The 27,913-nt window shown below is 41.5% G+C and overlaps 1 protein-coding gene and 1 long non-coding RNA gene across 7 annotated transcripts; one reads left to right on the top strand and one right to left on the bottom strand.

Moving 5' to 3' along the window:
- Positions 1–64: 64 nt before the first annotated feature.
- Positions 65–20,856, bottom strand: THAP12 (THAP domain containing 12). 6 transcript variants are annotated; one of them, XR_006165300.1, is made up of 8 exons: positions 20,266–20,856; positions 15,391–15,511; positions 13,763–13,870; positions 12,752–12,788; positions 8,214–12,466; positions 3,581–3,942; positions 592–724; positions 65–460 (listed from the first exon to the last, which is right to left on the bottom strand). XR_006165300.1 is itself a non-coding variant. In XM_042792401.1 (6 exons), the coding sequence occupies exons 3-6, from the start codon at positions 15,403–15,405 to the stop codon at positions 10,518–10,520; spliced, it is 2,109 nt and encodes a 702-aa protein (XP_042648335.1). In that variant the 5' UTR covers positions 15,406–15,511; positions 16,254–16,459; positions 20,266–20,343; the 3' UTR covers positions 7,629–10,517. The 6 variants fall into 6 exon arrangements, 3 of the variants coding, with proteins under 3 accessions (XP_042648335.1, XP_042648334.1, XP_032846687.2); XR_006165299.1 differs by having other exon boundaries at positions 65–724; XR_006165301.1 differs by lacking the exons at positions 65–460; positions 592–724 and adding an exon at positions 3,208–3,287.
- LOC116961103 lies at positions 19,873–27,577 on the top strand. The gene is made up of 3 exons (XR_006165302.1): positions 19,873–20,034; positions 20,865–25,772; positions 26,605–27,577. It is a non-coding gene; the product is annotated as an uncharacterized LOC116961103 (long non-coding RNA).
- Positions 27,578–27,913: the final 336 nt, after the last annotated feature.

Genomic DNA, 27,913 nt, shown 5'->3' on the forward strand with positions numbered 1-27,913 from the left:
TTTTTCTTAATTTGTCTTCAATTTAATTTTGAGAGGATTACAAATTTATAAAATTATGTTTCACACCAGATTATGACTGCATGTTTAAAAGATATCTTTTTTGTTTTAATAATTCAGGATTATTGGTGAATCAAAAATAGCAATTATTTTATCTGTTCCAAAATTCTTTCCCAGCCCAGGAGAAATGGTTACTCTGTAAAGGCTACAAGATATTCAAATATCCCTAATAAAAATAAATCTAAAACTGCATACTCATAACTCTTTATGCCTCTTGCACATTGAAACATCTACTGTGCAGCAGCTCTGGGACAAGCAAGGAATGCAAGACACATTTTTATCTGACCTAACACAACTCTTACATGTAATAAGATATCACCAAATTGTTTGTAAATGAAAATCCTTGTGGAGCTCTGCTCAGCTCAGGGAAAGTATCACAATTACTTCAGGAAATACTGATTTGCTGTAAAGGAAGAAATTACTATATTAATTTTTTGTAATTAGATAAGCACAGGAGGTAGGTTTCTGAGTCAGCTGTGAATAATTAATATTTTGAATGGATGTTACCCATCTATGATCCTTCCTTACACTCACACTCCTGTCTCCAACCTGCTCCCACCTTCTTTTCTGCAGAGATGCTCAGGCTCAGGGCGCAAGTGTCGGCGTGAAGAGAAACACGTGAAGTGGAACTGTTCATAAACTGCTGTCACTGCAAGAGGAGACGGTGCTGTTATGGGAGAAGATGATGACTACATAAGCAAAAGCACATGGAATGAGCTTCTAAGATTCTTTCTCTGCTGGTGATCCTTCCTTGACCACTGCTGACAAATTGTGAATCCAAATGGACACCGATTTTAGCAGGGGTTGTCTTCTTAGATTTTATGAATACCATGGTCTGTAGGTTTATTTACCCCAAACTATCTCACCCTTGTTACCTCTTTAAGTACCATTTCTCTTGTTTCTGCTGTCTCTCAACATGTCATATCTGTAAGTCTCCTGGGCTAGAGACGTTGTTTAACAGCACCAGGCAGGGTTCTGAGGACCTTGACATTGTGTCCCGATTCACTGCAAATTGTTCATGTGACCAGATGGAGGCCACAGTCACTTCAGATATCTGATAACTGGGCCTTATATCCCAGAGATTTTATAAAAATAAATAGATCAATGACATAGAAAATATTCCAGAAATGGGGTCATATGAATATCTACACGGTCTTTTGCATACAAAAGAAAGTGAGTCCACCTGTGTCCCTAAACAAGGAATCCTGGAGCCATCTCCTCAGCTCCAGGAGGGTGCAATGGTCCTGCTTTCAATGGCAGGTTCCTGGTTCCCAGTCTGCTTGGAGCACGGGCAGAGCACAGCGTGAAGTCTGCCTGCAAAGACCAGAGATGTGCACGACATCAAAGCAGGCCACGATCAGCAAGATTTACCGACCATTCATGTAGAGTAGTAGGGTGTGGAGCATAATGATATAAATCAGCATTTTAAAAGCTGAGAGTGCTGAGAAGATAAAGAAGTGTGAATAGCAAAAAGTGTGTGGATCCATATGACCTGATCCAACAGCAAAGTGTGCATCCATACAGTCTGGTATCTAACACAAATCCTCATTGCTAGAACGTCTTCCGCTAAGCGTGCTCAGCAGTTGACTGCCCATGTAACCATCACATCTCAGAACATTCTTGATCTGTGAGAAAAGAAATGGTATCACAGAATCAGAACAGTTTGGGTTGGAAGGGACCTTAAAGACCACCCAGTTCCAACCTCCCTGCCATGGGCAGGGACACCTTCCACTAGACCAGGTTGCTCAAAGCCCTGTCCAACCTGGCCTTGAAACAGTGGAAATGCTGCAGCTTTTTAGCCATCTGTGATGGCTTGCTATGTATTTAATTAAACAACGGGTAATGACTGTACCAACAACGAGCTGGTCAATCCAAGAAAGAGTAAGAAGAATAAGTAGCTGTTGCAGGTGGATCCTGACTCTACTGGCTGCTACAGCCAGTGCGTAAAGCATCCCTTGAGGGTTATGTTATTTAGAATCATAGATTACTGATTAAAACACAATACTGTAGTAATGGTTGTTTCCTGAGCCTGAGGGGACACTTAGGAGACACTCCAGTGTAAAGTCTAGAATCTTTTTTCATCATTTTGAGCTGTTTTTAGGTCACCTTTTCCCTGAAGACTGTTCCCTTGGCTGGGCTCCCTGCATAGCCAAGGTTACAGAAGGAAAGCACAAATCTTTATTTAATATTTGAAGAATACTGGTATTTGAAGAAAAGTGAAGAGGAATTTGCTGCTTTTCTACAATTGGGATCCATAAAAGCAGCATTTTAGGATGGGGGGAGAAGCAGGAGGCTATGTGAGAAAATGGATGGTTTGTTTGTTTAAACAGTAAAACTAACCCAATAAATCTTGCACTATGTCCTGGTCGGAATAGAAGAGTCTCTTAAATGTCAGAAGCAATGACTAACATGTGAACTGGAATTGAGAATGCAACTTTGCAGACAAAAAAAATGGGGGGCTGTTGGCCTGAATTTGGGAAGGGGAAAGTAAATCGAATACAGGAGAAAAAAATATAGCACATGTAATATTTAATAGCAGAAATGGAACACAGTGGGGTTTTCCTATACTCCAAATCACAATTAAAATGAGGGGATGTATCAAAAAAGGCAAACTAAAATTGTTTAGAAAGATTTCATTGTCACAGCATCTACTGAAAGCCACCTGGGGAATGCAAGGCTAAACAAATACAGCCCCAGCGCTCTACTCAGATGCTGAATTTTGTTCCTGAATGGAGATTTTTAAATTCTGTGCTTCTCCCTGCCTTTAATGGTGCATGCCAAGCTTGACACTGCTTTAAAGCTCCTTTCCACAGAAAAGGGTAATGCTAAACACTTTGTGTAACCCACAGCCTTTCAATGTATCTCCAGTTGAGAAATACAAAATACAGGCATCCAAGAACACTGACCTCTGAAAAACATGATCTTTCGAGAACAGCAAGTTAGGCATAAAACTATAGGCCATATAGGGGCAGAAAAATAGCACCCAGCCCTGGAAAGACCTGTCCTCCTTGCAGCTCTTTGCATATTCAGTGCTGGGAGAAAAGAAGAGTGGTGGGACCTGCAGGACTGTGTAGCGGCAAGGTGTGCAGCAGCTTATGCATACCATGGAGAAGCAAATAGTGCAGAAAATGGCTGCATCAGCATTTTTCTTCCCCCCTGATGGGTTTCCCAGGAGCAACGGTTCACTCTCAGATGGAAAACCCATCCAGGCTCTAGCTGTATTGTCCTGCCTGAAAGGTGCAAAGAATCAGGATTAGAGTTGCGAATCTGTTCCATTATCCCCTGTTGTTAGAGTAAGAACACAAAATAGTCTGGAAAATACAGGAATACCTGATGTTAAATTGTATGTATTACAAGTACTTTCCAAATCCAGCTTTCATAATAACACAGAAGGGTGCCTTTACATATGCCAAAACCTACACTGAAGCCACAGGTTCCTCAATAAACACAACTTCTGCAACAACGATACACTTACAGGGATTAAAGTTTATAAGAACAGCGAAACAAAGAGAGGTCTGCTCACCTGTCAAGCAGTAATTCCTTCAAGCTTTCTGCCGTCTCTGCAGACACTGAACAGGGTACCCTGCCTTCTGCACGACACTGATTTGGAAGGTGTAGTTTTGTACGGTGTACTTAGAAAGTCTTAAAGTCAATGCTCAGTTGCATACTTAATCTTTTCAGAGTGGAGTGGAAACTATCTAATAATTAACATGTGTTTAGGTTCATGTATTTTGCTAATTTAACAGTTGTGCACTTGGATCTTAGGGTACAGGGTTCAGGAGGAGCTGTGTACGGTGTGGACAAAGTCTCCCAGGAATAAGCCGTCTGCCTTTCATGCTGGGTGTGCTTCTTCTTAATCAAAGCATTGCTCAGCAGAGTTGACATCTGCAAGACAAACAAGTAACCTCATCTGGCTTTGCAGACTTTATATAGATAAATGCACACACAAAAGATGAACCAAAAAAGTGACCTAGAAGTGCTTATTCATTAGCCAAAGAGAAGTCCTCCAGGGTACAAAGACTTTTTTTCAGTCAGGTTCCTGGCACTCATAGCTTTCTGTTACTTTTTTATTATTAAAAAAGGAATTAAAACCATATTTTTCTCATTTCAGTAAGTACCTTTATGATGTCCAAACAACTCCAACAATGATATCATCTGTCTCTTTCCTCCAGGGACGAATTCAGGCCAGACCGTGATATTCCTGCATATTCCTAGAGCACAGAGCCTCACAGCAAGGCAAAGGCAGCAAGCTTCACTCCTTGGGGGTGAAATTCATGTCACAGCACCGTCCACTTTACCCTGTACCTCCTACAGATCCCTCCCTCTTCTTGAGAGCTGTTCAACCCCATAAATTAAGAGTTAAGGCCTGAATCCTGCTAAGCCTGATCTCTGCAGGCAGCTACCCAAGGCCGTTCTTCACCAGGACATGCTCACCAGTACGGATCTGCCCATATGGATCCTATTTCTCCACAAATACTTTTTTCAGGCTGTGTACAACATGTGGCATCACTGGGCTGCAGTCCTTGGAAGTGGCCTCTGATTTAATAAAACAGATGATTCACCTTCAACGTGTTAAGTCCTCCAGCTTAGGAAGGAGGTCAAGTGTGCCCTCAGTTGGCCGCCTGCGCGATGGTGGACCTGCAGCAGCCGGTTCTCCTCCATGGTTTGTGTGAGGTGTCCCTTCTGTCAGCAGCACAAAGCCCTCCAGCCTGCATCTGCTCAGCCCAACATCACCACAGGCTGGCAGATGGGGTTGGAGGAGAAGACCAGGCCCTCATCTGGGCTTAGCTCTGGCTTTATGTAGTATGCAGACTTGGAGCATCACATTACCAACGAACCGGTGCCCTTGACCAACTCTCTCATGGATCTCCCACCCTCCTCATGACCCAAACCCATGACCCCTCCTTCCCAATAGCTCATAAACACCTCTCCTTCACTAAGTTAGCAGGTTCCAACTAGACGTGCCCTGTTTCTTCACTGGGAAATAGCCATGAAGCATGAAGTTCTGCTCTGGGAGTGAGGACAAAAAAAGGAAGGTGCTGATGGTGAGTTCTTCAAACACCACATCCTGTTCACGGTAGATGCATAGTTGACAGAATCTACCAGCTAGAAAATCCCACCGAGGCTTGCGGGCCATGCCAGAGGTGCTGTTGTGGCTGAGTAGACCTTCTAGAGGTTCTTCCAGGAGCAAGAAACGACAGTCGTTTCCTCAGATCCTCAGGCATTTGCTGCCTGAAGGGGCGACAGAAGCCGAGTTTTCAAGTTCTAGCAGTCATGTGTGTAGTCCCAGCTCTAACTATAGACCAGCAAAGATAATCCAAAATTATGAGAGACACAATGAGACAGCTGAAACTATTGGCAGATGGGCTGAACTGCCACCAGCCCTGGCTTTCACAGGGATCTGTTTTGAAATGTTAAGCAGTATTGCTCAGTAGTAATATATAGTAATAGTATTGCCTTGTAGTAAAGCTAGAGCTGCCACAGGACCCTCTCTTCTAACCCCTGGAAGGGAAGCCCATGGTGTGCTTGCAGGCTCACAGCTGCACTTCTCACCAAGAAGGATCCTATGTTGCCCCCACCAGTGTCCCGTTATAGCATTGCTGCTGGTGGAGCACGCGGCCACGATTCGTGTGAGGGCTGGTGGGAGGTCTGCGGATAGCACAGGTGGCTTTGGGGGACAGCAAACGCCATCCTGCAGTCTGTAACCCCAGTTCTACAACTAGGAAACTAATTTAGTCCTAAAGAGTACTGATGTCAATTAATATGCGTGGGGGTGAGCGAGGAGTCACAGGGAGCCTTACGCAAGACGCTTGTGCAGTAACTACTGCAACACAAGAGCATCCTCTACTATAAAATCACACAGGCAGTCAGTTACTTCCTGACATATTTAGAATCACAGAACAGTTTGGGTTAGAAGGGACCTTAAAGATGATCTATTCCCAACTCCCCTGCCACAGGCAGAGACACTGTCCTGGTTTCAGCTGGGATAGAGTTACTTTTTCCTCTTAGTAGCTAGAACAGTGCTGTTTTTCGGATTCAGTGTGGGCTTTGGTATGAGAAGAATGCTGGTAACACGCTGATGTTTTCAGTTGTTGCTGAGATTTTCAGGACTCTCCAACTCCCCATGTCCTGCCTGTGTGCAGGTGCACAAGAAGCTGGGAGGGAGCACGGCCAGAGCACCGGACAGTGAAACATTCCATATAGTGTAATGTTGTGCTCAGTATAGAAAGGAGAGGTGGATGGGAAAGGGGGCGTTCTCTCACTTCTGGGATTGAGACTGTAGGATCGGGGTATTTAGGGATCACTAGCCAGAAGCAGGCTGGGTATTTGTCAGTGGGTGGTGAGCAATTGCATTGTGCATTATCCGCTTCTACTTTCTGTTATTGTTATTGGTTTATTTTATTACAATTATTAAACTTTTTTATCTCTATCTACGAGTCTCCCTTTACCCCTCCAATTCCACACCCCATCCCTTGGGCCAGGGAGGGCGAGCGAGCAGCTGCATGGGGTTTTTTGCTGGCTAGGCTTAAGCCACAACAGACACCTTCCCCCAGCCCAGGGTGCTCCCAGCCCCATCCAACCTGGCCTTGAACCCTTCCAGGGAGGGGGCAGCCACAGCTGCTCTGGGCACCCTGGGCCAGCGCCTCACCCCCCCCACAGGGAACAATTTCTGCCTTACAGCTAATCTAAATCTGTCCTCTTTCAGGTTAAAGCCATTACCCCTCGACCCAACCCCACATGCCCTTATAAAAGGTCCCTCTCGCATTTTGGGACACCACAAAACAGAGGAATAAGGGGCTCCGTGGGTACCTGTTCTGTCACTGACACACAGCTGCTTCTCAGTCTCACTGAACAAACTTTACTAGGACCTGTTTTCCCTTCAAAGACACGCCCAGGGATAACTGTTGCCAGATAAAACAGAAGACACACAGGCATGGTTTTAAGAAAAAAAAGCAAGCTTGCTACACAAAAATAAATAAATAGAAACATTGGACAACTATGGCAATAATAAAATGTACAATTACTACATTATGGAACATGCATATTGAATTCTATTTGATTAACAGTGTTACTTTGCAAAGTAAATAAAACTTACAATGAACATGCACATATTTTCAAACTGCTGTAGATCTTCCTAAAACTTCCACTTTTTTTTTTTTTTTTTTTTTTTGCCGATGCCTCACTACTTATACCTACGCAAAATGTTGGGAAGACTGCTATTCTTTGTAAGAACTGTTTTCCTTAGGGAAAGTAGGAAGCATTAGAGGTCTGGAAATTACTGAATGTTAAGCCTACTTTAGGATAACACCTATTGTTATTCTAGGTTAGCAACTGTTTCTTGAAACAGATCCAGTAAAGAGATTTATTTTCATCTTCTCGGAGTAATTGGGATGTTTCTGGCAACTCTGAGATTTGCAGTGCTGCACAGAAACAGTGTGGCGGGTGGGGCGGGGGGCACAGAACGGGAGAGCTGCACCCAGAATATTTAAGTGGTTCTGGTGCTCTGCTTCTTTACAGCAGATCCTGGTAGCCAAATAAGCAGTTACAGGATTTCTGCAGCCAACAACAGAAATAACGCTACAGGAGGTGGCAAGCTACATGCTACTTTTTGAAAAAGCAATAGTGATTTCTAACAGGAGATCTGTGCATAGGAAAAGGAAATAGAGTTTGTGTATTAAGACAAGCATTACTTTCACAGAACACAACAGCTGAGCAGCTAAGGAAAATCCACTTTCACTAGAATTATTTATATCTCAGCAGTGATACTTAAAATAAATAAAACAGACATACTGATTCATTACATAAACATGTCAAAAAGACAGGTCAAAGCAAGGCAAGTACCTCAGATACACCTTGGAAATACATACTGCCCTGGACTGGCAGGATATTTAAGATGATAATTCCCTCTGTCTGAAGAATCTGTTTAAAAAACCTGGAATCAAAGTTTATCTTTAGTGATTATTTATCCCATTTTCAGACCCTTCTCTGTCAGTCTCTGACCTGCTCTAACAATGGTGTGTTCTTTAAAATTGTATTACTGTATTCCACTTCAGTCCCATCCTTTTCCTGCACCCCCTGAAGTAAGACAGGAGCCACTATAGTTTCAGTAAATGGTTTTCCTCCACACAAATCCCTCACGTTAAAGGGATACCTACCACTGCCATCTGCTATTCCTTTGCTCCTCCGCATCCCGCCAAGCCATCACCATGCACAGTACCTGCTACTTAAGTGACCCACTGACATGCCTAAAAATTGAGGCATTCCTTACCAACAGGACAATTCAGACAGGCTAAACAAGGAGCTTCTGACCGATTACAGACAACCTCAGCATCCCCGTGACAGGCAGCACAACTCGAGCACATCGAGCCACCAAGGCTCTGGGAGCTAGCTAATTAGCAACGCTAGTCACAACGGTATGTCGCAGCCGAGCTCCAGGAGCTAAAGGAGTGTCTTACTGCATTTCCCTTCTTCAATTTGTCTCAGTACATCGGTCAAAAAGATCTCATTTACACAGTCAGAAAGGAGTCTTCAGCTCTTTTTGGCCAATTATAGGGCACTGGGTGTCAATTTTCCTTCTCCAATTATGCCTGGAAGCCTGGGCTCACCCAACCCGGCTTTATTGAGATGGGGCTCACACCCTCAGAGGTCACAACCATCTCACATTGTTGTTTCTAGCAGGGGAACTCACAGTCATTCCTAGGATGGGAAAGATTTTATTTATTTAATAAATTACTTAAAATTGTAATGGAGATCTTTTTTAAAAAAAAAGACAATTTTCCATATGACTTCTAATTAAAAAATGCCTTTTTTTTTTTTTTAAAGTAGCATTAACATACATTTTGGCTATTGTCATATATTCAGAGGAACAGAACGAGCTATTAGCTAAAACATTTTTTACTTATTGAGGTAACAATTGCTTTAATATGAAAGCATGCCAGAAAGCATATACAAGTAACAGTGGAAAGAAAAGGTAACTTTAAGAGTATTTTTATGGCTCCAATGCAAATAAAATATCCTGAAAGCATTTCTTAAGATGTACATAGCCACTTTAATATCTATGCTTACTTAGTAAATGTTGGGGCTTTTTTCAAATTTATTCTTATTGTTTGTCTGCATTAGAACATTAAGAATTGTATTTGTCATAGTCTCTACAATCATTCCATCTTCTGTTGCTGGGGACCTTTCCCACTGCAACCAAGAAGTACATAAAAGGACAACTGTAAATAAGTTAAAATGGCATGCATCAGGACAGCTGCAAAAGTTAACTTTTCCACCATTCCAAATTTAACCTACTTAACTGTTTCAGTTAGACAGAACTTCCACAATTAAAAGCGCTCTATTTAGTGCTATCCCAAAATACTGTAAAAAAATCTTCAGCAAAACATACAGAGGTGCTAATACACAGTTTCCTGTGTCTTAAGACAATGCCACTCACTAGAATTGCAAAAATAGCAGAGAAAAAATTGCCAAAACTAAAAGGTACCTTACAAAAGAATATACATTCTCAAAGAGGCACAGCTTTACTAAGAAATTCAATACTATGTAAAAAGCAATTCACATTTTATTTTAAACTGCAATAAACTGTACAAAAATGTTTTATTCTTGCCAAAAATAACAGCAATATTTTCAATCTTACTTCTAAACAAACAACAAACTCTTATTTTAATCTTTCTTGGGTGAGTTACAAATAGACAGTAAGATGCATGGGTTTGTGTCAGTCAGGATGGAACGAGCAGATTTAAATGTTTGTGGAATAAATCTTAAGATTTTAGTGTCTTTTAAGAATTTCAGTATTCCTGCCATGCCTGTTAAAAACCTAAAGAAAACAAAAAAGTTGTGTGTCTCACACAAAGGAATGTAAACAGTCATCGAGAGATTAAAGAGGTTGACTCTTCCAACGAAACCGTAAATGTACCTCTGTACCACTAACATTCACTTTACACCGAGAACAGTCCACAGCACCGGGATCGTGCAGTAGCAGAGTCTACTCTCCAAAATGCTGATTAAATATACATCAAATACTTTTTTTTTTTTCTTAAGCTTTCAGAAAGAATAAAACCCCTATGTAACAGAACCAAAATGGATTATAAACTTTTTAACCTTTTGAGGGTTTTTTCTTATCCTAATTCACGAATACGTAACAGCCCCATCAGATCTACAATCACAATGTACTTTTTCCAAGATGCAATAAGGTAAACAAGCACCTAGTTAAGTCAATCAGATATAGAAAGCACCTCTGCCAAGAGCATGGGCTTCTTTTCAGGCTTGGTTTCAGGCATAACACATTTAATGCAGACTAACAAAATGTGATTTGGGTCACTGACCACAGCTTCTTCAGTCTGAGACCTAAAATGGAAATAAAATTGCAGTGACTTTTTAGATTTCACAGTTTTTTTCCTCAGCATTGAAACCTGATTAAGAAAAGGCTGTTTCAACAGATTGGCTACAGCTTAAAAAAATTAAGCATCTTCTGTTGCTTCAGAGTTGTTTGAGGGAATAAAGTCTTCTTGAAATTCCACTTTATCTGGATAGAGTTTAATGTAAGTGTCCACCATTAAATCTAAGTCATGTTTTATATCAAAGTTTATGTTCAGCAAAGCTAGGTTGCTTGACCTTTGCTCTGTCAAGGTGTTTTTCAGATATGCCTTTAAGCGTTTTCGTCCCATTTCATATTTTTCTTTCTCCACCTTCATCACTGGAAGTATACATAATACTTTAAGCAATGCATAAACATTAGGGAAAAACTTTATGTCAGGCAAGTGAAGTGCTTCATAAATAGTAGCTGGAAGTTCAATATCTTTTCCTCTGTGCTTCCACTTGATTCTCCAACAATGAAGCTCAGCAGAAAGCGTGTCTGGGTTAGGCAAGTCATTTTTATACATGTCAGCGTGATGCTCCTCAGACGTATTGAATTTGAGTTGCCCCATGACTGAGGGCACCAACGATAAACACTTAAGAGCTTTTAAATGTTGTTCTGAGAATATATCTTTTAATTCTTGAATAATATGCTCCACTGTGGGGACACTAAGGATTTCTTTGTAGTAATTTTCTGATGTTACCTCAACGTTCAAGTTCCCCTGCTGTGCCCTGCGAAACTTTCCTGGGAGTTTAATTTGTACATCCAGTTTTGTAGCCAAATTTGTTGCTTCCTCAAACCAAAATTCATGGTAAACTTCAATATTCTCCATCACCTCGTTCAGAGAATGCAACACTGCTGTTAAGCTGCTAGCTGCAAAGAACACATCTGATGTTTGTCCTTGGAGATTTTTTCCAAATGCTCTTGTGAATGACAGAATGTTTTTCAGAATTACAATGGTGACAATGAAGTCAAAATCTGTTAATGCACTTGAAAGTACAAATGCTCGACTGGCAATAAAGTTGTTCCACCTAATGGATGAGTCATTGCTTACTGCATCCAAGCACAGTACCAATGCTTGCATGAGGTCCACTAAGACCTCAAAAGAATCATGCCTGCCTGTCCACTGAGAACGGCATATCTCCTTCAGCTCCCTACCCTTCTCCTTATTGTTCTGAAAAAGAACAGAAATCGTATTGTCCAGTTCTACTAGTAATTGCGGAGACTGATTAAAAAGACAACAAACTTCTTCAATTGTTCCTAATGCAATGGAAACACCAACAACAGGAACAGATTTTGCCAGCCAAACGTTTAAGGCACAAGAGGAACACAGCGTATACACAGCTTGTGGATACTTTTCCAAGAGTCTTGTAGCCACAACTTTCATTTTAGAAGCAAACCCACTAGAGACAATGTAGGCTTGACCTCGACAGTACTCCATGTTTAGACCCCACTTTTCAGTAATAGTTGTGTGGAACTTCACAGCCAAAATTTCAGGATCAGCCTCGTACGGTAAAAACCCTATGAATTCTTCTCTCAGGTTATGAGAATCGTCAACAAATCTCACCAACACTGGCAAATGTTCCTCTCCTGCTATGTCTACTACTTCATCAGTGACAATAGAAAAGAAGTGCGAGTCTCTTACTTCCCTCAGCGTCTCCTCTCTAACACAGCTTTCACAGATCTCAAGCATTTGTTTCTGCTGAGTTTTTGAGCAATACTCAAGATTGACTGCAGTCATCTCAAATCGTTTCCTCAGAACTTCATCTCCAGCATTTATTCTGTATTCCAGTAGAGCCTGAAAGTTGTCTGAAGTAAAAATACCTTCTGGAAGCTCATCAACATTATGGCCATCCAAAGGAATATTTTGTTTACCCATTAGGATCAAAATTTCAAACAAAGATTTAAGGTAATCTTTGTTTTCTCTTTCTTCCAGTGTTAAGGGGACTGCTTCTTCCTCTCGTTCTTCCCCTCCTTCCTCTGAGACAGTATTTTGTTCATTGCTTTCATTCAGTTCTTGAGTTGCCTGTTCCCGTTCAAAAGCTTCATCAACTACAAAATGTAAAATACTGTCAGTGTCAAGAAAACATATATAAAACATACTATTTGTTTTCTCTTACTATCCCCATTTACCTTTAAGTTACTGGAATCCAGAGAAGAATGTTTCCAGTTTAAAAGTGAGTGAGTATTTTGGAAAGAGTTTAGACTGGCTGTTTGAATCAAGCAGCAACTCAATTATCCTCCTGATATATGTAAACTTACAGTTATGTGTCCTCCGTTACCTTGTCAACCTTAGCAAACAAAGTTTTTATGAACTCAATTATTTTGCCCACTTACTCTTTTGTTGCTTCAGTGTTTTTATTTCATCTTCACTCTTAAAAAAAAAAAAAAAAAAAAAAAAAAATCAAGATCAGATACATATATTGTAGATGAGACCATTTCAAGAGTGACAATATTTATCAAAAAGTGAGAGAAGGTCCAAGAGAAGAAGGTTTTTTCAGGCAGTTTATTGCTGCCATGACACATATCTACTAACTACATGAGAATAGCTTGCTACTACTGCTAAGGTTCCCATACTTATATTAGGATTTTGTTCAATATGTATTTTATAACTATTAACAAATAGACTCCATTAAATAATTCTGTTTCAATATGAACGTGCACTGTCAGTAGACAGAACAGTCTTTAACTGTATTTTCAGTCAATAAACAGACTCAAGTTATGAAGAAATATTTAGAAATTGTCTGTAAATTTCCAACACATAAGCAGAGTTTAGGAGTTTAATTCCTCTTAATTGTCAGTATACTTATAAGCACAGAAACCTAGAGACACTTTTTCTATAAATGACACAAATGAGGTATTGACAAGACAATTCCACAAAAAACTTTTTGATCTTGTTTTTATACATGGATCATCTTTTCAGAATAAGCTAAAGCAAGAATGTCTGAATTGGTGCCGATTTCAGAAGTTAAACAGGTGAACTGAAGATCACAATCAACATGTAGCATGTATTCCAGGGTATCATGCAGAAGTTATTATTACAATGTTAACTGAATACAAGCAAAAGGAAGCTATGCAATTTCTTTGGAAGACAGAATCAGCTCTGGATCAATACAATTCACCACATTACTTCACTAAATCTCCCTTAGCCAATAAAATTTATATCAGCATAATATTTGGGCACTGAACTTATAATCAGCAAAAAGATACTAGAATAGACAGTACAGAAAATTCAAACAGTCAAGTGCTAAATATTGACAATTTTATACAAAAGTTTCACATGAAGTTACTTGCCTTTACTGGTTTAATATTTAAAAAAAAACTCAAAACCTTACATGAAAAACTTACCAGCTCTTTTATCCTTTTCCTATGTCTGCTGTGGGGATTGTTCAAGTGACTTGTAAGATCAAATATAGTTGGCACAGCATTGTCCCGTAAAACTGTTCTGTAAGGGCTCTGCAAGAAGACAGATGTCTAGATTAGGGATTTTTTGGGCAATTCTCACTGTGAGTGCATTAAGAAACCCTAGAATTTCAGATGCATGCCCACTTTTTTTTTTTTTCTTTAAGTGTTTTCAATTTCTGATGTTTTAAAACAAACAGAAAATCAACTCAGAAAACACTGAAAATGAGGAGATATTAAAGAAAACCCCAACCCAAACCACAAATACTTTTTCTTCCCCATTATCTTCACATCAAAAACCCCAGATGCAGTAATTTTAATTTCCTGCAATATTCTTTTTTTAAAAGAAGAAACATTCTGGATAAAACCACATTTATGCATCAGAAAGGAAACATTTTGTTACTATTGTGCTTTGTTTTTTATCACTTATTTCACAGTTTTAGAAACAAGAAACATTTTCATGAGGAAAATGTTCAACTGCTTCTTTATGTAGATTTATGAATTCTACAAAACACTACTGTGAAAGATCATACTGAAGGAAAATTTATCTGTCAAATGATCAGGGAGAAGAAAAGACATCTAGATGGTCATGTAAATGTTTCTAGTAGTTAAATAAAAATATTTTAGCTAAGATTTTAGATTTGGATATACTGTAAACTTATGTTGTCTAAACTGGCTAATTTCCAGTAAGTACAAAATTTCAGCTGATAATGTTTATACTTGTCACTAGATTGGAATACATTTTAAACAAACCAAGTTTCATAAAATTTCATTCCAGATTCAGAATTACTTCCAGTATTCATTTGTTTCTGGGACGCTGGCTAATCAGAGAGCCTGTCACATGTAATACCACCAGGAGCTCAGAGTCTGACCTGCGCATTTTAATTATCCTTCGTAACTAAAGGACTCATTTTGCCTATGTATCAGAGTGAAATTCAGCCTAGAAATTAAAACTTGATACAAAGCCCCAAGTCTACTGTTTCCTGCTGTTATGTAAGCTACCAGAATCAATATTATCTTGTAAACAAGAAGAATTGAAAGCTATTATTTCATTAACAGGAAACAGTGCTGTGATCTTAGCTGGATAAAATATAACAGGAACCAAAAGCTTGACAGATGCAAAGAATGTTTAAATCTCTTGGCCACAACAGTATAATTGAACCAAATCACACCACATGCACACTTCAGTAACAGCACATTAATTATTTTAAATAATTAGAGGTATGCAAACTTATATACTTACACCCAATAAATTTATATAATGTTGGAACATCTAGTGATAATAAACAAAATGAGCATTGCTTTGCATGAAGAAAGAACTGCAGTGAAGACCACAGTGCTCCACAAACCTATTAAACCAGCAGGAGCAGCTCTGCTTTTCTCTTCCCCGACTGCTCATTTCCACCTTATCTTTTGTGCCAACATCTGCGAATGCCCTGGACCGTGACAATTATCTCAATTAAGACTAAGAGATTAATTTTCCCAGGGGATCAAAGATTAAAATGCAGCATTCTGATGAAAAATGTTAGTCACATCTTACAAGATGCAATAAACAAATGCTTGGTTTTACTTACACTTCTACATATCATAGAAGTCTCAAAATGTTTAGCGCACAATCTGTAATGCTTGTTGAGTTGATCTGGAGTTTTATCTTCTAAATCTGCCCTTCGACAGTTCTCTACCCATCTCTGACATCTGCATGTAAGCAAAAGAATTAGCTAGTTCAAGATAAATCAAAATCCCTTACAATTTCAAACCGTACACAAAATGGGAATGCAGTGAGCCCTGCCCTTTATGCGAGATTAAGGAAAGTTCTGTACACCTTCTGTTGTAATGTACCATCAAATCTTTCCAAAAATTTGTTTTTCTCCTTTTGCTCATCACTTAACACCGCCCCAGCAAATTCATGAATCTTTTCCCTTGATTTGTATATTCTTGCCTTTGTCTCACACATACACACACCAGATTGTAACACAGTTGCTCACGAAACCTGACCATTTAAATCTTAGGAATTGAATTTTAAAAAGTTAAGAGATGTGCTCATAGGCTAAAGTCATAAAGTATTTGAAGGCAGCTATTAAACGGGTAGCAGCGATGGTGCATCTAGAACTGGCACACAGTGGTCAAGGACAGAGTAAAACCCACCTGAACCCCTTGACCGCTGATGCTGCTGCCCACCAGAGAACAAATTAAGTAGATACTAGTAATAGCTAGGGACCAGCTCAGACTAATAAGTGACAGCAAAAGATAACATGAGCTCTTCAGAGGGTCTTACTCAGGAAGTGAGTCTCACAAAGATTAAATTAACCACCCAACATTCCTCTGCCTTCCCAACTTCTACAGTTACAGAGAAGTGGCTGTGGCCGCTGCCTTTTGTGCTGAAGTCAACACTGTCTGAGCACATGATCCGAAAGCCGTCCTCTGCCAAGCCCCTCACCCCGTCGGAGCAGCAGATCGGTCACCAGGGCTCCAAGCACGTAGGAAACTCTCCAGGCAAGGGCCGGGGTGTTGCCATCCCCTCACGTAGCTGCAGGACTAGCAGGAGATGGCAGAGGTTGCGCCACTGGACTTAAACACGTAACCTCCGGCTGAGTCTGGATTCGGCCCTTCGGTCTCGCTAGGAGTTTGGCTCCAAAAGGAATGCTCTCCGAGGAACCCGAAATGGGAGAATAAAGCAAAAGGAGGTCAGACCCCTGAAGGCACCCAACATAGCTCTGCATGGCATTATCCAAGCAGCAATTTAAAAAGATTTTACAATAAAACTATGTATAACACTTTCTCCAGTTTTTTAGTATTTGACCAATGTACACTGAACACTGTTGCACAAGTGCTTTAGTTACAACATATTTGGCACAAATTAAAAGCCGTTTCAATGCCATATATTCCACCACTGCTTCGGTATTGCTTACTAATTTTAAAGTTTTCTCCAGTCGCAAACTTTACATTTTCAGAGATCTGCTGACATCTCATGGAAGCTCAAATGGCAGTTTACTTAGGCGCGGACAGAGCGTAACCCATTTATGTTACCTCAATATTGGCCAACTGCAGCAGAACAACATCTCTTTGCTTAAGTGTTTTGTTCTAAATAGTCACACCTCACCTTAACTCAAACCACCATAACGAACAGAGTCAGAAACAGGAGTTAGACAGATCTTACTGTGGGGATCACTGCCTAAACTGGATAAAACTATAAAATATGCATCCTTGTTGAGATAACAGAGGCTATTTACATTAATGTTTGATATGAAAAGACTATGTACCATCCATTAAATGCAGCTGGTTCTTTTTCAAAGCCTAATCTGTGTATCCATTCTCATTTTCTCTGGTAGTGACAATAAATGAACCCAGTCTTAATTGGTTAGCTCTCTCAGACTCACTAACGCTCAAAAGATCAGTCTTGGAATGTCTAACTGGAACTGCTTAGCACTGAACTGGGAAAACATAAAGGCAGTTATTTGGTCATTGTGGAAAACCTGAAGGAAGTAAGGTAGTAGAGACAATTTGCCAGGGACTATGTATTTCTTGTCAATGATTTTTTTTTAAATTAAAAATTATTTTAAAAGATGTATTCTAATGCTGTTATAATCAACTTTCTCACTGTAAGCTGCCAAGTGCAAACACCACATTTTTGGCATAAAGCACTTTGCTCACCAGACCAGTTTGACCTATAACGGTAGCAGGTTTCTATGACAGCAAGCAGTACAAGCAGCCCATTGCCATTTACAACTGCAGATGACTGATGTAGTCCACACAGGAGAAGAAACCACTAGCAGCCTCCAAAGCCAGAAGGATGGATTTCTCAATCTTTAAATGTTGTTGTTAAAACAGAATATATGCTCAACTTTGGACATTTTAACATAGGTTTAAATGGGAAAGGTGTATGTATTAGGGGGGGGAAAAAACTTGTAGAAAACTTAAAGAGAGTGTAATCTTTGTCACTGTGTGCTTTTAAGAGCACAACAAAAATTCTAGAAACAGTTTAGGGTCTAGATCATCCTTGAGGGTCAATTTTAACTCTGTTATCTGCTATTCTGTGACAGGAACATTAATCATATTAGCCTGAACTACTTCAAAGAGATTACAAAGTAGTCATACACTCAGAAACCATGCTTACTCACATACTGTAGAAATGTAAGCCAGCACATGCTTCCTAAAACCATGTCTCCTATCCACTTTAGCGTTTGCGAAAGAAACATCCATAAATCTACATTGTTCCAACTCATTGTAGCTGACACATTTTTTCAAAATGGTTTTTATTTTTAAACTTCCACAAATGGTTGTTAAAAGTAGTAGCATTCTAATTCCAAAATACAGGGTTTTTTAAAAAAACTTTAAAATTTGTGCATCATTTATTTAAATGCACACTTTTTAATGTATCGCTCTCTTGCTACCACTCATTCAAAATGTCTTCAAATAGAAAAATTATAAACTGAAGGGGGTATTTTCTTCGTCCAATAAACTGTCGCGCATTGACCAATTTTGCACAACTTGACATGACTCAGACTTCACAGCAAGGACTCCCTACAAATTAAGACTGAAGTTCAGACAGCATCGAATCCCTCCAATTCCACACAACCTGCAGTCATTCCTCTGTGTGAGCCTGCGGCTCTCACAGGATGGAGACTGGAAAGAGAGGACACTGGAAGCAAATCACACAAATGAAAAGTTAATAGTAAGAAATCAACTATTTTGATTTCAGCTTTCCTTTAAAGCATAAACATATATAATAGGGATTGTACTACAAAACCTGGCATGAATGGCCATCAGGAGGTCTGGTTATCCTAGCTTTAACTCAAGGCATTGCATTCACCCAGGAGAGCTTGACGACCTACCTGAAAACACAGCTTTAACCAGCAGCTACTGCCTATACAAACTTTTTATATCTTCTTTTTAACTCACTTACAGGGGACTGTTTTCTTAGGAAAAAACTATGTACCCACAATCCCCATGGGTTTTGAAATTTTCCAAAAATCAGATCAAGCAGCTTCAAGGAAGAAAGCAAGCAAATACCATGTATAGTCAAAAATTTCATTTTTAATTACCTACTGTTAGGAGAGATAATTGGTATAGGCGCTCTAGCACCTATGCACCTTCCAAAATTGTGAGAAGCAAGTTAAGTCAAATGATTTTAAGAGCTTCTACATGGGGGTCTCTACATTTAAGTGCATGATTTATTTTTCATGACATTTTCCATGGCCTCTCACTCACACGCTTCTTGTTCTACCAGTGCACCACTTCTGCTTTTTACCCACTGGGAACTTTAATATCTCATCACTTCTGCTGTTGCTTACGATGCTTCACCACCAACCATCATCCTTGCAATCCTGTGACAGCTGCCTGTCACACCAGTGTCCCATTTGTCACACCCGCACCCCCCATCGTCCAGCACCACACCACCTCAACACACACAGTACAACTGACAGACTTCCACCACCTGAACCAGTGCTGGCCCTGCGCGGTCTCCCAACGATGCACCGGCTCCCCCGCCTCACCCCATTGCTCCTGCACCCCTCCAGCTGCCCCACATCCCTAACAGATGTGCACCCCCTCACAGCCAGGCACTCCTACACGCCCCTCACAGCCAGGCAGCCCCTCACTCTCCTCACTCCTTCAGCCCCCCACAGCCAGGCAGCCCCTCACCTCCTCAGCCCCCCACTCCTCTCACAGCCAGGGAGCTCCCGACGGCCAGGCACCCCTCACTCTCCTCTCTCCTCCAGTCCCTCGCTCCCCTCACAGCTAGGGAGCCTCTCAATCCTTCAACTCTCCCACTCACTCCATAGCCAGGCAGTCCCTCAGTCTCTTCACTCCCTCAGCTCCCCGACTCCCTCAGCCCCCGGCTCCCCTCACAGCCAGGCATCCCTCACTCCCTCAGCCCCCCACTCCCCTTCACAGCCAGGGAGCCCCTCACTCCCTCAGCCCCCCACTCCCCTTCACAGCCAGGGAGCCCCTCAATCCCTCAGCCCCCCACAGCCAGGCACCCCCTCACGCTCCCCATCACGGCCCCGGTACTGATTTGGTGTGTGGGGGGGGGGGAAGCGGTGGCCTTGCCGGCGCATGCGCAGCCGCTCACCCGCCTCCCCGCCGGCGGCCGGAGGGTCCCGCGGAGCCCCGCCCCCCCGGCGCCACAGCGCGCGCGGCCTCCGCCGGGACAGCCGGGAGCTGCGGGCGGCCGCCGGCCCCTCACGGGCCGCTGCCCCTCCACCCCCACCCCCGCCGAGGTGAGGAGGCGCCGAGAGGGGAAGAGAAAGGAAAGGAGGGAGGGAGGCAGGCGTCTCCCCGCCGCGGTGTTGGAGGAGCGGAGGGCTGCGGGCCGGCGGGGCCTGAGGGGAGAGGCGAGCCCCCCTCCCACTCACACACCCACACCCAACCCGCCCCCTCTGCAGTGCAGGCTGCCCTTCCTGAGGCGGCACAGCTGGAGGGGGGAAGGAGGGGGGAAGGGTCGGTCTCACCTGACCGGGTCCCGGGGGAAGCGGAAGAAAGCCAGGTCGGACTGAGTGCTCTTGCGGGTGCAGTTGGGAGCCGCGCAGAAGTTCGGCATGGTCTTCCCCCCCCCCGCTTTGGCGCCGCTGCCCCTTTAAATCCGCGGGCCGGAGAAAGGAAGGGGGGGGGGGTGGTGTATGTGGGGTGGAGGAGGAGGACGGGAGGGGAGGGAGGGAGGGAGGAAGGAAGGGGAGGAGGGGGGGGAAGCGGCTCTACACTGCTGTGAGCGGCCGGGAGGATTCACCGCCGCCGGACGCCGGGAGAAGGAGCCGCCTCCTTCCCACAGTGCACCGCGCACGGCGGGGCGCGAATGGGCGGGGCGCATGCGTGTGGGTGGTGGGACCCCCCTCCCCCGTTTCGGCGCGCCTGCGCGTAGGGGGAGCGGGTCGCCGGCGGCGCCGCGCATGCGCAGATGCAGCGGGGCAGGGCGGGTTTGCCCCGCTGGGTCTCTGAGGGTGTGGGGGGAGGAACAGTGAATGTATGTAGTGCATATCGGGTGTGTTTTCCTTAAAAACCGAGGCTGTAGAATGACGTCATAATCTTTTGTCTCTTATGTTTTGATTTTTAGGAAGGTGTCAGTTACTCCAGAGCCCGGATAATGAGAGAAACCATGGGTGTTTGAAGTGATAATCAAACCGGGGGTATACCTAGTGCAAAGACTTTGTCAGGTCTCTCATAGGTAAAAATGGAAGAAGAAAGTAACAGGAAACAGCAAAATGGATAGTTGTAAGAAGAAAGATTTATTCAGCAAATGTGATGTGCTAGTACTTTGAGGAAGTAGATACAGCAGCTATGAAATGTATAAATGCTGATGGCAAATTATAATTGGTTTAGGTGTATTAGTGCTATGATATAAGTGTTCAGCTGTGATCCATGTTAAAAAACCCTGTAAAAGGTGTCCTAACATGGAAATTTGTTGGGCTTTAGGAAGCATCTTGTAAAAAGTGTCCTGACATGGAAATTTGTTGGGCTTTAGGAAGCATAATCCAGGTCTATGAAATAGCCAAAGTACGTGTCTTTTCAAAAAAGTGTGTAAAGGAAAAACAAATCACTCATTTGGTTCTTTTTTGCTGGCTTCAAAACTTGTAAGGCTTTTTGTTTTGTATGAGTAGAACAAAAGCTGTCTTTTGCATGAGGAAGAGTTGTCATCAAGTGCCCTTCAAACCAGGAGTCTCAAAGCATATTTCATTGGAATAATTTCAATGACATTGATTTATTTGGTGTTAATTCTTTTCCAGAATTCTAGCTCGGGCATGTAGCTACGTTCATTCCTTTTAAGTAGTTTTGAGTAGCCATTTAAGCCAATGCTAAAGATAAATTTAGCTGCACCTGACTGCTGTCACTTTACTGGGCAATCACCAACATTTGTATACAGTGAACTGTATAAGGGAGTTAATCAGATAAGTAACTTTTTTTTTAAATAGACTCTTTTACCTTTAGGTGAGATTTAATTGAGGAAACTGCCATCTGACTTGCTGTGCAGTTTGCATAAATGTTCATGCTGACAGAACAGAAGAGAGCAGGATCATTTTCAATTGCAGTAACAGCTCTGGAGCATGCCTGCATAACGACAGTGTGAATTTTAAAACCCTTAAACCCTATTTCAGTAGGAAAAAAAAATACTTCTTCACCATTCAATAATTGTTACTATCTCTTGCCAAATATTGAAGGGCCTTTTCTTCTCCAAATGGGTTCGCCAAACAAAAGTGCATGCGTGCTGAAACTCCTTTTAGTGTTCTGAACAAGCCAAACCAGAATATTAGAATGGCTGTGTTAAAAAGAAATTAACCACAGCACAGATTTCTAGACTGCTACTTCTGACCAAAACTTCTGTTGATTTTGCAGCATTTGAATCACTTTTCGAACAAGCATTTGTGGCTGTTACCTTCTAAATGTGCATGTATTTGCATATGAGCTTTCCTGATGAAATGCATGCAATGACGTATGCATAAAGTGAACTTACTGAAGTCTGCCAAATGTTTTTTATTGGGAGACTAATTTTTAAGTGATTCCTATATAATGGAAAGAAAATTAACTTAATTATTTTCAAAACCCAACAATATTATTAGAAACCCATTACTTTTAAAGAAAATTAGTTTACATTACTACTTGGTTGGAAATTCTAAAAATTAGCTTCTGTTTTATAGGACTAAAATCACAAAATCCTTTTTTTTCCCTGCAGAGTAGCCTTTGAAGTGTATGTATGTAATTTGTATGCTGGTGATTTTGTGTCTTAAATAATCCTCCAAGTATTGTTCACAGTGTATTTCCCAGTGTGTCTGTTGATATTGAGTGGGGATTAAGGACTGTATTAGTAGTGTTGTACAGATAATCTGTATTCTCTGGGTAAATTATTCTTACCGGAATTTTGTGTGCTTGTGTGGATTTTTTAATTGCTTTATTTCTCCACTGTGTCTTCAAGGTCAGCTGTATCTTAAATCTAGGATTCTCTATCATGTAACAGCAGTTGTAAAATAACCTTCAATGTACTTCTGGAAATTAACTGCATGTCTAATTCCCAGGCTGAAAGTCAGTATGCCTTTATTTTCTGATTGTACTGTTTAAGGATGATTGTGTACTCCTGCAGGTTTCCTGCTATTAAAAGTTTATCTGCAAGAGAATATTTGAAGTCTGAAATGCTTTCATGACTCCTACTATATTCTTTTGCAAGTCATACAGCCTTGTTGGGATAACCTGTCTGTAAGAACTAAATGGACATCAGGTTAATTCTGTAGATTCTTTTTGCAGATCTGTATCCACTCGTGCTGAAATTTGCAATGACAGGATGAAAAAAAAAAAGGTCTTGCCTAGAGTTCTGGAGAACTGAGAGGCAAAGGTGGGGAATAATGAAATTTTCACAGTGTGAGACTTCTGAGACCATGCGAGTGCTCACTGAGTATGCGATACTAGTGACCAATACGCAACTTACTCCAGCTTAGGGTTGCAGTTAAGGCAGCATCCTGGCTTGTCACTTGCGGTTAGCTTTTTGCAAATGAAAGTTAGCAATGTCTATGATGATGAGTTTGAGGGTTATCAGACCCAATTCCCATTGCATTTTGCCTATTTCACTGGAATCTTTTTTCCTTTTTTTATGATTCTGATTCAAATTCAGTGAGTGCATAGAAGTTGTTGATGCCCCTTCCCTGGAAGGGTTCAAGGCCAGGTTGGATGGGGCTTGGAGGACCCTGGGCTGGGGGAAGGTGTCCCTGCCCTTGGGATAGGGGTTGGAACTGGATGATCTCTGAAGGTCCCTTCCAAACCAAACCATTCTATGATTCTATGATTTTCATAAGTTTTGTATCAGATCTTCATTACAAGGAAATCTAGACAGCTGTTGGCTTTGCAGCACTCTACTTTTATGTGAGGGTGTTGTTTGTGTCAGGGTCTGCCCAAATGACGTGGTTTTATGCACAGGCATAGCTTTCCATGTGACCTGAACTAAGCGATTTACTCATAGCAGTTGGTATTCTAGCATACAGCTACTTCCCTCCCTGCATAGGAGAGCGGCCTTCTAAATTACAAGCAACGACTCCGAGTCCAGTCCTGGCTTCCCCTGGAGCTGCTGCAGTTTCGAAGCGTTCAGCCAGCCCAAGCAGGTGATGACAGCCTACCGTGCTGCAATGCGGGCAGCGCACGCTAACAGAAAGACAGACATTTATATCACCATGAAGGAGTTCAAGGGAGGGAATCTGAGTCATCTGTTATTTTCCCGAGTTGCTTGGCCCACCTTAGGAGTGACAGGTTGTCTTTATTTTGCTGCACAAGACTTGCTAACCACTGGTGTTAAGACCAACCTCTTAAAAAGTACATGAACTTTTCACAAAGTTTCAGTGAAGTCTGCACAGTGACAAAGATGTTACTCTTCCTTCTTCATTGCTATTTTCACCCTGCAACAATACTGTATGTTTAAGTAAACTTTCATTTGCAAGGTGTTGTGGGATCAGTATAATTTCTTCAATTCAGGGCACAGCAAATTAATGGGATCCCTCAAAAACAGTTGAGCATAAAGAGTTTATAAATGAACAGATTGCTAGGAAAACAAGATTGGTGATTGTCCAGATAAGCAAATGCCTAGTTGCATTGGCCATTAGGTAATTACGATCATTAACTGTTTATCCTGTTTCTGGGAGCTTCCTTTGTCAGGTCTCTGTAGAATGATCGTATACATCTTTTACAGTGTTTTGCCAATCGATGGGGTTAACACAAAGGATGCAGGCACCAGGTTAAAGAGATTGGCTTATTTTACTTTACTTTAAAGCAGCAGAAAGGATAAACAAGGTAATGCACCTAATAATTTCTACATAATACAGAAGTAAGCAGTAGATAACAAACAAGGCAGTTACGAGATAAGGCAATACATCCAGTGATTACCGGACAAGTCGTAGTGCTGAAGAGAAAGATACATCACCAATTGCCCTCATACTTTACCATCATCCTGATCCGTGCTTCAGCTGGGGAGCCCCATCACAGTGAAGGATGAGAGAACCTTTCCTGGCAATTGGGAAGTCCGATGCGATGTGTCCACTCGTAGCGGGGGCCTCCATCCTCACTGTGAGAGGGTCCAGGTTTTATACAGGTTAACAAACAAATCTATATGATTGACAAAAGGCATGGAAGACATCTGGTGGATTGGCTCGCCTCACCATCCTCCTTTGGGAATCCTCTCCAGGCCTGGCCAGGGCTCAGGGAGGAACCGAAGGAGTTGATGTACTCAACCTTGACAGCATGTTTCTAAACTAAGAAAGGTCAATATATTCCCATATTGTTTTATCTAAGCTTCCTATCTTGCTAATGAGATAATCTATCCAAGCTACATATTTCACTAGGAAAGGCCAATATATTCCCATATAGTTTTATCTAAGCTACCTATCTCACTAATGAGATATTCTATCCAAGCTACATAATTCGCTAATGATCGGATACCAATACTGTATAATGTTTAGTTGTGAGGTTCGTCTGGAGGGCAACTTTGGCTCAGGGCCTGTTCAGGCTTTAGTACTTCATACAGTTGATACGTTCACTTGCTTCCCCAGCGTTTATAGCACTTCTAGCCTTGTAAAAATATTTAGTCAGAATCAGGAGCAAGTCATTCACTGATGAAATCTCTTGAACTTCGAAGCGATACGCAGTCTGTTGATGGGTTAGAAGTGGAACTTGAGGGAGAACATGCAATCTCCCCTAAAATACAACATAAATCAGGCCCTAGCATGACTGATTTCTGCTAAATGCTAATCTGGGCTATATTATCTGAATTGCAGAGTACACCAGAGTTACCGATGGTTTGTAACACACTTATGGAACCGTAGATAAGGACACAAGTTGCTCAGTGGAGCGATAACTTTAACACTTTGCCTTATTCCCATGCTTTCTGTTCTGAGAAGTGCCTTTGCTTTCTTCACAGCAAGTTTATATGTTCTTCACCAACACAGCTACAAAGAGGACAGAGGTTTGCATCTGCCTCCCCAGATTGCAGAGGGTACCGACTTTAATTCGCTTTTTGATATGCCGCAGAATGACACAATGAAGGGTTTTTTCATTATCAGTAGTTATATAATCAAGTTTTTGCCTCAGTGTAGCAAAGTGTTTAAATAGGTGCTCAACTCAATGCATGGTGGCATTTTGATGGATTTAAGCCTTGCTGAATTTAGGTACTTTCAGCACCGAAGCTCTTACAATTTGTAAAATAAATATGTATGTTGAATATAATATGTGTTACTTACAATAGGAGGGAAAAAAATCCCTATTAACTGGCAACACAAAGCTATCTGTAGTGAAAGTAGTTGAAATATCTTTGTGGATTTAAATACAAATAGTCCTGGGTGACAATCCCTGTATCTGACAAGGCTGTATATAAAAGGCTCCCTGGCAAGCTGCCAGTGCCTAAACGTTGTTGCGTCTTCTGCTTAGCCAGGAGAAAAAATGTGCTGGGAAAATGTTTATGGAGGAAGAGCGGGTTTAGGAGTGGTCTGAGGGCTACAGAATGAGATGCTTGTGTCACGAAAGCATAGTGAGTCACTGAATCACCTCTTAAGAGAAGTGGAAACTCCACTGGTTTGGCCATTTAACTCAGAAACAGACCAAGGAATAATTTAACTTTTGTAAAAATCTAGGCTATTTCTCTCCTATGCAAGACACAGAAGATACTTTAAAGCATCTTTAAATTGCCTACAAATTCAAATTACCTACTGTGTTGCACTCAGTATAAAAGCATAGTGTGTTTCTTCTTTTCTCAATTGCTGGCAAGCTGATACAAGTTTTTTGTTTTTGTTTTTTTTCCTTGATTTTCCAATTTTATTTTATAATACCAGTGTAAGTGTCTTGGAAGCTGAAAATCCACCATTCATGGCAGGAAAGAAGCAGCTGTGGTAGCTGTGTTTCTCATATAGTACCAAGCTGATGGCCCTCTCTTCCACCTGGGAAAGGCTGCTCTGAAGAAAAAGCATATTTTAGAGTCTCTATCAATCAGATTATAGCAATGCGAGTGGAGATGCAGTTAATAATCCAGCAAGAGCTGCAGCAAGGCTCCTGTGTCCCTTTCCGACGAGCTCCCGAAGAGCTGAGAAGCGCAGCTTTGTCCTGGTGACCTGGGCTGCATACAAATCACCACCTCCACGTGCAAATCACTGCTCCTCCCTTCGGCCGTCTCACCCCTGATGCTTCCAAGCTCATTGTCTTCCCCCTTCCATTGTCTTCAGGGATAGAAGGAAGTGTCTTGAGACATAGATTATTCTGTTAGTGCCCATAAAGTTTAATTAATTAGACCAGTGCCTGTAATTGATGAGAATTACAGCTGATGGGGAATCTGAGGATGTCAGGTCATAGAGAACATAATAGAAAGTAGGAGTGTTTGATGGTCACTGTATTTCTTTCCCTTACTGGAAAAAGGAACAATTTTTGCTTAAATGCATATAATTCTTAAAAAGAACACCCAGCAGTATGCTGTTATAAATAATAATGTGTGGCTTTTGTATATCACTGTCTGCCAGTAGATTTTAAAATGCTTTATAAAAGTGGTAAATGGAGGCACAAAAGGTGATGCGATGTGTGCAGGGTTGCTCACTATGTCACCATTAGATGAAGACTACTGCCCAATGAGTCCCAGTCTCATCTGCTGGCTGTAACAGAAAAGCTAACTGAGCTGCTGTTAACACCTTCAGAGCAATGTATGAGCCTAATATGACCAAGTTACAAAAATTCAGTGATTTACTGCTTGAAGGTGTTTTAATTACATGAGTGTTTAGCTTGCCTCAACCACGAAATAAAATGGATTATTACAAACTACTCTTACTTTGTGTTTTTTTCACACCGTTTGGCCTTGTCTCCTTAGGAAATGATGAAACGATGCTATCATCAAGTTTCTCTGTTGTTTTGCATTCTGAGCAGTCAGAAGTGTGTCTGTAATTTTGGACTTCCTTAACTGATGACTCAGAGACTGAGGATGTATGTAATGAGAACCAAGAAAGTGATTAACATCTGGAAGGCAACTCAGGCTAGAAAAAACACTGGCATTTTCACATTCTGCATTTTCTTTTTTACGCACAATGAATCCATTTCTTTTATATGAATTTACTGAGTAAAGTTCACCTGTGGGACATTTCACTGTTTTCCTGTATTAAT

The sequence above is a fragment of the Tyto alba genome, unplaced genomic scaffold (genome assembly GCF_018691265.1).
Source record: "Tyto alba isolate M040663 unplaced genomic scaffold, T.alba_DEE_v4.0 Super-Scaffold_2, whole genome shotgun sequence".
NCBI lineage: Eukaryota > Metazoa > Chordata > Aves > Strigiformes > Tytonidae > Tyto > Tyto alba.

What these genes read in the sequence shown, in the direction of transcription:
- THAP12 (XM_042792400.1), bottom strand. Translation starts at nt 20,354, where the DNA reads ATGCCGAACTTCTGCGCGGCTCCCAACTGCACCCGCAAGAGCACTCAG. An exon ending in GGAAAAGGATAAAAGAGCTG is followed by an intron (nt 12,789 to 13,762) that starts GTAAGTTTTTCA and finishes TTTTTTTTTAAG; the next exon opens with AGTGAAGATGAAATAAAAAC. An exon ending in AACACTGAAGCAACAAAAGA is followed by an intron (nt 12,467 to 12,751) that starts GTAAGTGGGCAA and finishes TACATTTTGTAG; the next exon opens with TTGATGAAGCTTTTGAACGG.